The sequence below is a fragment of the Phocoena sinus genome, chromosome 13 (genome assembly GCF_008692025.1).
Source record: "Phocoena sinus isolate mPhoSin1 chromosome 13, mPhoSin1.pri, whole genome shotgun sequence".
Taxonomy (NCBI): domain Eukaryota; kingdom Metazoa; phylum Chordata; class Mammalia; order Artiodactyla; family Phocoenidae; genus Phocoena; species Phocoena sinus.
The window spans coordinates 25,261,971-25,275,752 of NC_045775.1; the positions used below are offsets into that span (position 1 = coordinate 25,261,971).

Below are 13,782 nucleotides of genomic sequence, written 5' to 3' on the forward strand. Positions count from 1 at the left end.
CTTCCCATATCCCCCCTTCCATAACCAAATGGAAGGCAAATTGCACTGTTGGCCCTGGTTCAGAGGGTTTTAAAATTTAGAGCTCCTACGATGAGTCTCCTTAAAGGCTGCTGGGTTGAGCCCAGCAACTTTTTAAACATCTTGAGTCCAGCCTTTAATGTCTCCATTGCCATATGTGGCAAGGAGTCAAAAAGCAGAAAGGGAAGTGCCCCAGATTCCAGAACCAAGTTGCCAGGCTCTGGCAAAAATCAACACGTAGACAACTTTCATATTCTATCTTGTAACAGAAAACATTAATGTTCTCCCTCCTGCTGGCCGAGGACCTTTCATTTGAGTATACCTCCTTGCCTTTCCACTCTCCCTCACTCATTGCTCCTCAGGAAAGGAGTAGTAAATTACCCAATTGGTAAATTTGAAAGCAGGACCTCTCTAGGGGTGTGTGCAGCGCAGCCCTTCTTCCGTTCTGCTATCTTTCCAGAACAGGCACCACTGGGTAAGGCCCATAGTATTCAGCCATCTGTTGTCGCTGAGTTTTTCTGAGGGACAGTGTTAGGATCCAAAATGGAAGCCATGTTGCCCCAAACCAGCTTTACCACTAATAAGGGTAGTAATTTGTCTCTAGTTGCCTAATTCCTGGATCTGTCTCTTAGTTGATTATGAACTTGGGTGGGGGAAGAAGGGTGCCATTTATTGGGTTCCCTCAAAACCCACCCACCCATCTGCCCACTCTTCCATGCACACTCAAACACAGAGAGGCACCAGAGACCTCAGCATGTTCAGTGGCATGACCACGGTCCCCCTTGTGGACCATGGCCCACATGTCCCTCAATTTGCATTTTCCCACCTGTCCTGAGCTTCTCACACTGACATTACCACCACCAAACTTTCACACCAGAAAGAGTGTCAGACACACTATGATGCGTTTTCCTGCCTTTCTCCTGGAGGGCAAGCACCAGCTTTGTGTTTCTTTTGTGTGCTCCCCTAGGACCCAGCACAGTTCTGAGCATGTGGAACTCTGATAAAGAATTAGGACACCTAAGTTCAAGCCCCACTCTGCCCCTTCCTCACCATGTAACTTCATACACATCACTTAACCAGCTTGGATCACTGTTTCCTTATCTTGTTTGTTAAGTGACATTAAATTAGACTTAACATGAGCAATAAGTTGGACCTTTCTTCAATGTGGTAAAAGTGGTCAAGATCTCTAAATCTTGTTTACATTTTTGGCAAACATAGCTGTATATGTTTCAGATGTGCTTATGATGTCATCCCATTTAGAATGTAAACTCCAAGAGTCCTACTATTTCCCACAAAGGATCAAATAAAGGACTTGCAACCCAGGAATTCACAGAAAATCAGATTTACTACCAAATTCCTATTTAAATGTAGCAGAAATTTTCTAGACTATGCCCAGTACTTTACTATAGGATTTAACAAAATTTTATAATAGAACTACCAGAGCACTGAATGTAAAGCTATGCCACACATGGTTTTCTTAAGCAGAGGCTAGCAAACTATGACCCACAGGCCAAATACAGCCCAATACCTGTTTTTGTAAATAAAGTTTTACTGGAACATTACCTCACTCATTTGTCTAGATAATTGTCTGTGCTGTTTTCATGCTACAAGAGCAGAGTTGAGTGGTTGTGACAGAGACTGCATTACGACAAAGCCTGAAACAGCTACTATCTGGCTTTTCTACAGAAAAAGTTTGCTGACCCCCAGTTTAATTGATCCAAATTATGCCTCATGAATGTCCTTAACACATGAATAAGTGACCACAAGAATTCAGTTTATTCTGCCTGGGACTTCCTTCTCAGTGTGTAAGAGGAGAGATTTTTCTAGGTGGTTTCCAATGTCCGTATTAATCATCCTCCTGATTCTCAGCCAATGAATAATTTCCTTCATGAGGTTTGATTACTTCTGAATATTTGACACATCTGCAGATCTTATGAGATTGGAGAAGCATTGACACGGCACATGATGAGACTCAAGTTCCAGTGCCCTCTTTGCCCCTAATTGTCTTAACTTTGTGGTGCTCTGCTTCTATAAAATGAGGAGGCTAGACAGATGTGACGTTTCCTTAAAACAGAGAATTATGATCCTGTGTGTGAAGTGCCTCATGGAAGGCCACACTGGCTACTATGAAAACCACACCTTGACTTACAAAAGGAGAAAGGACACAGAGAAGCCTTCTTGGAGGAAGTGATGCCCGATCTGAGTCTTGAAGGATGGGGAAGAATTCATGGTGCTGGAGAATGAACTGAGCATTCGAGCAAAAAGGCCTCTTATTGAGAGATTGGTTCAAGATGGCAGAGTAGAAGGACGTAGGTGCACTCCCTCTTGGGAGAGCACTGGATTCACAACTAACTTCTGAGCAATCATCAACACGAAGACACTGGAACTCACCAAAAAAGATACCCCACATCCAAAGACCAAGGAGAAGCCACAATGAGACGGTAGGAGGGGCGCAATCACAACAAAATCAAATCCCATAACGGCTGGGTGGGTGACTCACAAACTGGAGAACACTTATACCACAGAAGTCCACCCACTGAAGTGAAGGTTCTGAGCCCCACGTCAGGCGTCCCAACCCGGGGGTCCAGCAACAGGAGGAGGAATTCCTAGAGAATCAGACTTTGAAGGCTAGTGGGATTTGATTGCAGGACTTTGACAGGACTGGGGGAAACAGACTGCACTCTTGGAAGGCATACACAAAGTAGTGTGCACATCGGGACCCAGGGGAAGGAGCAGTGATCCCATAGGAGACTGAACCAGACCTACCTGCAAGTGTTGCAGGGTCTCCTGCAGAGGCGGGGGGTGGCTGTGGCTCACCCTGGGGACAAGGACACTGGCAGCAGAAGTTCTGGGAAGTACTCCTTGCTGTGAGCCCTCCCAGTCTGCCATTAGCCCCACCAAAGAGCCCAGGTAGGCTCCAGTGTTGGGTTGCCTCAGGCCAAACAACCAACAGGGAGGGAACCCAGCCCCACCCAACAGCAGTCAAGCAGATTAAAGTTTTCCTGAGCTCTGCCCACCAGAGCAACACCCAGCTCTACCTGCCACCAGTCCCTCCCATCAGGAAACCTGCACAAGCCTCTTAGATAGCCTCATCCACCAGAGGACAGACAGCAGAAGCAAGAAGAACTACAATCCTACAGCCTGTGGAACAAAAACCACATTCACAGAAAGATAGATGAAAAGGCAGAGGGCTACATACCACATGAAGGAACAAGATAAAACCCCAGAAAAACAACTAAATGAAGTAGAGATAGGCAACCTTACAGAAAAAGAATTCAGAATAATGATAGTGAAGATGACCCAGGACCTCAGAAAAACAATAGAGGCAAAGATGGAGAAGATGCAAGAAATGTTTAACAAAGACCTAGAAGAATTAAAGAACAAACAAACAGAGATGAACAATACAATAACTGAAATGAAAACTACACTAGAAGGAATCAATAGCAGAATAACTGAGGCAGGGGCTTCCCTGGTGGCGCAGAGGTTGAGAGTCCGCCTGCCGATGCAGGGGACACAGGTTCATGCCCTGGTCCGGGAAGATCCCACATGCCGGGGAGCAGCTGGGTCCGTGGGCCATGGCTGCAGAGCCTGCGCATCTGGAGCCTGTGCTCTGCAATGGGAGAGGCCACAACAGTGAGAGGCCCGTGTGCTGCAAAAAAAAAAAAAAAAAAGAATAACTGAGGCAAAAGAAAGGATAAGTGACCTGGAAGACAGAATGGTGGAATTCACTGCTGCAGAACAGAATAATGAAAAAAGAATGAAAAGAAGTGAAGACATCCTAAGAGACTTCTGGGACAACATTAAATGCAAAAACATTCACATTATAGTGGTCCCAGAAGGAGAAGAAAGAGACAAAGGACCCGAGAAAAAATTGGAAGAGATTATAGTCGAAAACTTCCCTAACATGGGAAAGGAAATAGCCACCCAAGTCCAGGAAGCACAGCGAGTCCCATACATGATAAACCCAAGGAGAAACACTCCAAGACACATAGTAATCAATTTGGCAAAAATTAAAGACCAAGAAAAATTATTGAAAGCAGCAAGGGAAAAACGACAAATAACATACAAGGGAACTCCCAAAAGGTTAACAGCTGATTTCTCAGCAGAAACTCTACAAGCCAGAAGGGAGTGGCATGATACACTTAAAGTGATGAAAGGGAAGAACCTATAACCAAGATTACTCTACCCAGCAAGGATCTCATTCAGATTCGATGGAGAAATCAAAAGCTTTACAGACAAGCAAAAGCTAAGAGAAATCAGCACCACCAAACCAGCTCTACAACAAATGCTAAAGGAACTTCTCTAAGTGGGAAACACAAGGGAAGAAAAGGACCTACAAAAACAAACCCAAAACAATTAAGAAAATGGTCATAGGAACATACATATTGATAAATACCTTAAACGTGAATGGAAAAATGCTCCAACCAAATGACACAGGCTGGCTGAATGGATACAAAAACAAGATCCATATATATGCTGTCTACAAGAGACCCACTTCAGACCTAGGGACACATACAGACTGAAAGTGAGGGGATGGAAAAAGATATTCCATGCAAATGCAAATCAAAAGAAAGCTGGAGTAGCAATACTCGTATCAGATAAAATAGACTTTAAAATAAAGAATGTTACAAGAGACAAGGAAGGACACAACATAATGATCAAGCGATCAATCCAAGAAGGAGGTTTAACAATTATAAACATGTGCACCCAACATAGGAGCACATCAATACATAAGGCAACTGCTAACAGCTGTAAAAGAAGAAATCGACAGTAACACAATAATAGTGGGGGACTTTAACACCTCACTTACACCAATGGACAGATGATCCAAAATGAAAATAAATAAGGAAACAGAAGCTTTAAATGACACAATAGACCAGATAGACTTAATATTTATAGGACATTCCATCCAAAAACAGCAGATTACACTTTCTTCTCAAGTGTGCGCGGAACATTCTCCAGGACTGATCACATTTTGGTTCACAAATCAAGCCTCAGTAACTTGAAGAAAACTGAAATCATATCAAGCATCTTTTCTGACCACAACACTATGAGATTAGAAATGAATTACAGGGGAAAAAAACGTAAAAACAAAAACACATGGAGGCTAAACACTACGTTACTAAATAACCAAGAGATCACTACAGAAATCAAAGAGGAAATCAAAAAATACCTAGAGACAAATGACAATGAAAGCATGACAATCCAAAACCTATGGGATGCAGAAAAAGCAGTTCTAAGAGGGAAGTTTATAGCTGTACAAGCCTACCTCAAGAAACAAGATAAATATCAAATAAACAATCTAACCTTACACCTAAAGGAATTAGAGAAAGAAGAACAAAGAAAACCCAAAGTTAGCAGAAGGAAAGAAATCATAAAGATCAGAGCAGAAATAAATGAAATAGAAACAAAGAGAACAATAGCAAAGATCAATAAAACTAAAAGCTGGTACATTGAGAAGATAAACAAAATTGATAAACCATTAGCCAGATTCATCAAGAAAAAGAGGGAGAGGACGCAAATCAATAAAATTAGAAATGAAAAAGGAGAACTTACAACAGACACCACAGAAATACAAAGCAACCTAAGAGACTACTACAAGCAACTCTATGCCAATAAAATGGACAACCTGGAAGAAACGTACAAATTGTTAGAAAGGTATAACCTTCCAAGACTGAACCAGGAAGAAACACAAATTATGAACAGACCAATCACGAGTAATGGAATTCAAACTGTGATTTTAAATCTTCCAAAAAACAAAAGTCCATGACCAGATGGCTTCACAGGTGAATTCTATCTAACATTTAGAGAAGAGCTAACACCCATCCCTCTCTAACTCTTCCAAAAAACTGCAGAGGAAGGAACACTCCCAAACTCATTGTACGAGGCCACCATCCCCCTGATACCAAAACCAGACAAAGATACTACAAAAAAAGAAAATTACAAACCAGTATCACTGAGTTATGAATATAGATGCAGAAATCATCAACGAAATACTAGCAAACAGAATCCAACAACACATTCAAAGGATCATACACCACGATTAAGTGGGTTTTATCCCAGGGATGCAAGGATTCTTCAATATACTCAAATCAATCAATGTGATACACCATATTAAAAAATTGAAGAATAGAAACCATATGATCAACTCAATAAATGCAGAAAAAGCTTTTGACAAAATTCAACACCCATTTATGATAAAAACTCTCCAGAGAGTGAGCACAGAAGGAACCTACCTCAACATATTAAAGGCCATATACGACAAACCCACAACAAACATCATTCTCAATGGTGAAAAACTGAAAGCATTTCCTCTAAGATCTGGAACAAGATAAGGATGTGCACTCTTGCCACTATTATTCAACATAGTTTTGGAAGTCCTAGCCATGGCAATCAGAGAAGAAAAAGAAATAAATTAATACAAACTGGAAAAGAAGTAAAACTGTTACTGTTTGCAGATGACATGATACTATACATAGAGAATCCTAACGATGCTACCAGAAAACTACTAGAGCTAATCAATGAATTTGGTAAAGTTGCAGGATACAAAATTAATGCACAGAAATCCCTTGCATTCCTATATACTAATAATGAAAAATCTGAAAGAGATACTAAGGAAACACTCCCATTTACCATTGCAACAAACAGAGTAAAATACCTAGGAACAAACCTACCTAGGGAGACAGAATACCTGTATACAGAAAACTATAAGACACTGTTGAAAGAAATTAAAAATGATAGAAACAGATGGAGAGACATACCATGTTCTTGGATTGGAAGAATCAATATTGTGAAATTGACTATACTATCCAAAGGAATCTACAGAGTCAATGCAATCCCTATCAAATTACCAAAGGCATATTTTACAGAACTAGAACAAAAAAACCTTAAAATTTGTATGTAGACACAAAAGACCCCAAATAGCCAATGCAATCTTGAGGGGAAAAAAACGGAGCTGGAGGAATCAGACTCCCTGACTTCAGACTATACTACAAAGCTACAGTAATCAAGACAATATGGTACACAACACAAAAAACAGAAATATAGATCAATGGAACAGGATAGAAAGCCCAGAGATAAACCCACACACCTATGGTCAACGAATCTATGACAAAGGAGGCAAGGATATACAATGGACAAAAGACAGTCTCTTCAATAAGTGGTGCAGGGAAAACTGGACAGCTACATATAAAAGAATGAAATTAGAACATTCCCTAACACCATACACAAAAATAAACTCAAAATGGATTAGAGACCTAATTGTAAGACCAGACACTATAAAACTCTTAGAGGAAAATATAGGAAGAACACTCTTTGACATAAATTACAGCAAGATCTTTTTTGATCCGCCTCCTAGAGTAATGGAAATAAAAACAAAAATAAACAAGTGGGACCTAATGAAACTTAAAAGCTTTTATAAAGCAAAGGAAACTACAAACAAGACGAAAAGACAACCCTCAGAATGGGAGAAAATATTTGCAAATGAATCATCGGACAAAGGATTAATCTCCAAAATATATAAACAGCTCATGCAGCTCAATATTAAGAAAACAAACAACCCAATCCAAAAATGGGCAGAAGACCTAAATAGACATTTCTCCAAAGAAGACATACAGATGGGCAAGAAGCACATGAAAAGCTGCTCAACATCACTAATTATTAGAGAAATGTAAATCAAAACTACGAGTTTTCACCTCACACCAGTTAGAATGGGCGTCATCAGAAAATTTACAGACAACAAATGCTGGAGAGGGTGTGGAGAAAAGGGAACCCTCTTGTACTGTTGGCAGGCATGTAAATTGATACAGCCAGTATGTAGAACAGTATGGATGTTCCTTAAATAACTAAAAATAGAAGTACCACATCACCCAGCAAACCCACTACTGGGCATATACTCAGAGAAAACCATAATTCAAAAAGACACATGCACACCAATATTCACTGCAGCACCATGTACAATAGCCAGGTCATGGAAGCACCCTAAATGCCCATCAACGGACAAATGGATAAAGAAGATGTGGGGCCTTCCCTGGTGGCGCAGTGGTTGAGAGTCCGCCTGCCGATGCAGGGGACACGGGTTCGTGCCCCGGTCTGGGAAGATCCCACATACCGCAGAGCGGCTAGGCCCGTGAGCCATGGCCGCTGAGCCTGTGTGTCCAGAGCCTGTGCTCCACAACGGGAGAGGCCACAACAGTGAGAGGTCCACGTACCGCAAAAAAAAAAAAAAGAAGATGTGGTACATATATACAATGGAATATTACTCAGCCATAAAAAGGAACGAAATTGGCTCATTTTGTAGAGATGTGGATGGATCTAGAGACTGTCATACAGAGTGAAGTACATCAGAAAGAGAAAAACAAATATCGTATATTAACGCATATATGTGAAACCTAGAAAAATGGTACAGACGAACCTGTTTCCAGGGCAGAAATAGAGACACAGATGTAGAGAACAAACGTATGGACACAAAGGGAGAAAAGTGGTGGCAGGGCGGGGTGTGGTGTGATGAACTGGGAGATTGCGATTGACATATATACACTGATATGTATAAAATGGATAACTAATAATAACCTGTTGTATAAAAAAATAAATAAAATTCAAAGAAAGAAAAAAAAGGCCTCCCATTTAATCCATCATTTTATTAGGCTGAATAGAAAATGTCATTATTTTCAGCATCTAAACCCCAGGAAAGTTCTTTCCAAATTCAAACAGACTCTAATGTGTGCATTGCCCTCTGCTTCTGCATGTGCATCAAGGAAGGTCACACTGCCAGCAACTTTTTACAGAATAGTCACCTTTATTTGAAAACAGTTTTCTTTTTCATCTAAATACCAAGGTCACACCCAAGGCTTGAAAAAACATAAGCTCCCACAGGCATAGGTGTTGTGATGACCATTGCGTGAGACACCAAGGCATCTTGAGAAAACGATGAATCAGAGAGTGGGGGGAAAGGATCATTCCAGGCCGTAGTCAAGGTCAAGAGGTGAGATAACTCTGACTTCAAACAACTCTAGATGTGGGATTAGACAACATGCTTACACAGCAGTCATTTTCATGTAGCTAAACCAACCAAATATCCACAACAATAGATTCTGAAGGGAAGAGAATGATCTGAGTTGACCTAGCCATGCAATCTCAGCAATGATTCCTAAGTAATTGCTAGCCCTCCCACAATTCTGACTGCCTGTACTGATGTCAGAAGTAGAGTTCATTCATGCATTCAACAAATTTTAGTGAGTACCAAATATGTACTGGCACTTTTCTATACACTGAGGACACAGTCATGAACAAATGAGATAAAAATCCTTGCCCTTGTGGGACTCACATTCTAGCATGTCACCCTTGTATGGAGAAAAGTGCAGAGTTTCACCTTCTATCCAATGGGACATATTGCTTTTCTGAATAGCCCCGAAGGGACATTTTGCAAAAGAGTCTAAGCCACAGCTGAGCCAGCTTTCTCCTGAACCCCTGTTCCTCCATCGTATTCTCTGTGTCATAGCTACACACAGCACAGGGTAAAGCCAAGGCAGCCTGGAGCTTTTTCCTTAATGTGCCCTCACTATCAAGCCTAATGACTCCTAAAACCTCAAGGCAAAAATGCTCATAACTTTGAACCACTTCTGGGAATCCTGGCTAAGAGAATAGTGATGCCTTCTGAAAAAAATTTAGGTGCAAAAATGTACATCATAACCTTATTTAGCCAAAATAAAAAGACAAATTAAATGCCCAATTTAATATAAATTATATTTTTAAAATATTAAAATTATCAAAAAACTATAGATTAATGGATAAATTATTGTTTTTAGATGAAATAACAAGCAGCCACTAAGATGATATTTACTAAGATTCTATGATAATGTGGAAATATATTTATTATAGACAGTAATCAAGCAGAACTAAAACCTACATATATTCAATATAGCAAGCATGTATAAAAATTGACCAAGAAAAATTAGAACCTTGATGGAGGGAGACGCAAGAGGGAAGAGATATGGGAACATATGTATATGTATAACTGATTCACTTTGTTATAAAGCAGAAACTAACACACCATTGTAAAGCAATTATACCCCAATAAAGATAAAAAAAAAAGAACCTTGATGGAAATGTTCCAAAACATTAACAATTAATGTACTTAAGTGTTGAAGTTATGGGAATTTTTCTACTTTTGTACTTTTCATTTTTTCTTTAGTAAACATTATTTTTATCATTAAAAAATAATTTTAAGCCTAAATATAGTTTTTAAAAGGCAAGAACAAGGCAGCAAGAACAAATATAAAACAGTTTATCATGGTAGCTAAGAGCCTGAGATCTGGATTCAGATTCCCTGGATCTGAACCCTGGCTCCCTGGTTACTTTGTGACCTTGGGCAAGTTATTTAAGCTTTTCTCGCCCCAGTTTCCCACCTGCAAAATGGGGGTGATAATAGTGCTTCCTCAATTGGCTGGTATGAGGATTAGTAGATAAATCACATAGTGTTTAGCACAGAGCGTAACCCCTTGTAAGCACTCAAAATGATAATAGATTCAACAGTCCAGTGGCCACAAAGAAAGAGTTCACACAAAGGGAATGGTGGACAAACATCACATCTTCATTCCTCAGGGACAACTCACTCACCCTGAGTGGTGTTTTCTGTGGGGAATTTTCCCTCAGGCAGAATCAATCCCCAAATCCTCTAAATTTTACATTTTAAATTTTCCCCTGAAGAAGGTGAACAGTATGTTGATATTCATTTTATGAGTAATTACTTCCTTGGTTTTTTAAATGTACTTGTCATAATTTATTAAGGCAAAGTACCTTTTGGCTTTAAAAACAAGTCTAAAACTTATGTTAATAGGAGTGTCAGAATGCACTAATCTATACTGTAAGATGAAATGAACTCATAAAAATATTGTTTATGGTGCCAATAGACAGTAGTTTTAGAAGTTAAAAGTAATTGCCTGATAAAATCACATTTTTCTGTCAAATGTCTTTTCCAAAAACAGTGAAATCAAAAGCTGGTCTCTTATCTCCTACACCCAACATCCTTCTTTCTGTGCAAATTAAACCACCTAAATCTGGATAAAATAAAATGGTTAGTAAATAGCTCCAGAAAGGACACCCATTTATGAAATGGTTGCTTGGCAATAATTATTAAAAGAGTGAGAATCCAGTTAAAATTGCATAAATATTAAATCTTGACCAATAAAAAAGATCCAGAAGAAGGGATTATATGGAAAAAGAGGTTAAAACTTGTTTCTCTACACTTCCTTTTCCCAAAATGAGGCATCACTTTTCCCTTATGATCCTTATGAGAGAGGATCATGCCTTTCAGCTTCCAGAGGAATTCTTTGCCCTAATTTCTAATCTAGATTTCCTTGATTTTTTTTTTACCCCATAAATTCTCTGCAAAATAAGGCTGTGCCTCTGTTCCAGTTCTTGATTTGGTTTGGCAACTTTTCTGTCCATGGATTCTGTTTTCTCCTTGCAGAGTATCCGCCTGCTTAACATGGTGGGAAAGTCTTATGGAGTTTCACAGGCTTAGATTTGAATTTGGCTGGGCACTAGCTGTATCATCTTCATTCAGTCACTTAACTTTACACAGCCTCAGTTCCTTTGTCTATAAAGTGGGCACAGTATCTCACAAGGTTACTATGGGGCTACATGGGAAGACATGGTAAATGACTAGGCATGGTAGGCAACTGAATCTTAAGCTCTTCTCTTCCCCTAGGAGTCTCTTTTAAACATCTATTCTCCGAATCTTGAAAGCCCTTGGTTTCTTTCCTGTCTTTCCTTCTCAGAGCAGAAGGTAAAGTTCTCCTGAATTTGGGATTTTTAATTCAGAAGAACATTTGAGCTCTAAGTTAACTTCAACCCATCCACACTTTAGTGCCAGCGGAACTTGCTTGCAACGAGTTGGTGGTGAGCGCGGTCCCTTTTCGGTGGTTCCTGAGAAGTGGGACTCTGCTCAGGTCAGTGGGTTCCCATCACGTTCTCTTTCTCACCGTTAAGTCCAGGGTCTGGGTCTGCCCATCTCCCTGCGGAGATACGTTGATCCAGTCCCTCTGAGCCGAGTTTCCTTCGGGAGATGCCAATACTTAGACTCCCTCAAGATCTCAGAATAAGCCCGCCCCCACCCTGCAAAGGAAAGGTGAAGGGAGAACGAGAAGGGGTGGTGGGCAAGACGCCACAGGTGACGCGGGACGGCGCGGAGTTGCAGAGGTAACTGTCTGAGCCAAGAGCTCTGCCCAGCTTGGGCTTTCCAGCTTGCCTCCCGCCCCGCTCCACCGCTTTCCCCGGAGCAGGCCAAGGATTCGAAGCGGACCCAAGACGCGCGCGGGGCCATGGAGAGTGAAGGCGGCGTCTGCCCGCGATCGCTCCTCCACTAGCCCGCGTCTGGCCCGTAGCCCCGGCCCGGCCAGGTGCTCCCCTCGCGCCGCGCTCCGCGTTCCTTGCAGCGGCTCGCGCCGCGCGCTGCGCTCCTGGACGCCGGGAGCCTGGCAGTGCGCTGCGCTCCGCACCCTCAAGGGAAAACGCTATGCTACCTGTGGAAGTAATGTGCGCAGAAGAGGCCCAGAAGCACAGTCGCAGGCTGGCCGAAGAGAGAGCGGGGCTGCCCGGCAAGGATCCCCGCGGGCACCGCGAAGGAGGGCAGCTCCTGCAGGAACCAGGCGGCGCGGGCGGACAGGCGGGTAGCCACGGGCATCCGGCTCTCCGTGTACTTCCCATAGCCGGCGGGCTCCGCGAGGCACAGAACCAGTGCCCCCAGGACGGCCAAAGTGGCGCTGCCTGCCAGCACCGGACTCTCCTGGCAGCGAACGGACATTGCGCCCTGTTCCCCGCTGGTGGCCGCTGCCTGCGCAGAAGAGAGCGCGGCCCTCGCCGCCCCTTTATGGAGAGCTAGACGCCACCCCGTGTCCGCCCCTTCGGCCTTGGCTCCCGCCCGTCTATCCTACCTCCCATCTCAGAGTGGCCAGCCCTGGCTAGGCTCAGCAGCGATGCCCCTTTCGCAGGGCTGGCACTTCGGAAAGCAGCCAGGCGGAGAGTGGATGAAGGCTTTCGTGGAGCCAACTTAGTGTCCTGCGCCCTTCCTTTAGCGCATATTCGCGCCGTCGCCCGCGCGTCCGCCCCTCTCCACATCCTGCCACTGTTCTCTCCTTCTAACTACCCTTCGAAGATTTGTTCTTCACCCATCAACCTCTGATGCTGCAACTTCTGGGACTAGGAAATAGAAAACTACAGGTACGACTTAGCCAGGGTAGTTCTTCTGCCCTAACACACACCCTCTGTGTGGTCGCCACGCAGTCCCCACCCTCTGACCATCCACAGCCAGAATCTCCCCAACCCCTCCGGTTCCCTGTGCTCCTTCACTCTCCGCCAGCTTCCACTCAACCCTGAATCCTTCCTTCGACTCTGGGCCCAGCCTCCAGCCACTTACCGCGTCCCCCAGGCCTTCTGCGGTGGGGCGCCTCTCTCCTTGGCCACTTTCGGCATTAGTGGCCCCTCCACACCACCTCGCCCCCAGGCAGGTACCAGCCTCTCCCCACCCTTATTTCCTCTGCTTTCTCTCTGCTTTGAAGAGACGAGTCAACTGAGCGTGGGCGTGGAAGCACGGATTTCGACCCTGAGTAGTGATCCTGTCTGTCTGCCCTAGCCTCTCCTCTTCCTGGGAACTTCCCGAGCTGGTCCAGATTCAGGCTCATGTCTAGGGCTTCAGCCGCGGGACACCCTCTCCCATCTCCTGGAGCGGATGAATCGAGTCCCATATGATGTTGCCCTTTGAAG

At 43.0% G+C, this 13,782-nt stretch overlaps 1 protein-coding gene across 1 annotated transcript in view; it reads right to left on the bottom strand.

Moving 5' to 3' along the window:
• SRD5A2 (steroid 5 alpha-reductase 2) overlaps positions 1-12,823 on the bottom strand; it is a 64,035-nt gene extending 51,212 nt beyond the window's left edge. The window contains exon 1 of the mRNA XM_032653377.1: positions 12,543-12,823. Within this exon, the coding sequence (XP_032509268.1) occupies positions 12,543-12,823 (281 nt within the window). The remainder of the gene's footprint in view (positions 1-12,542) is intronic.
• Positions 12,824-13,782: the final 959 nt, after the last annotated feature.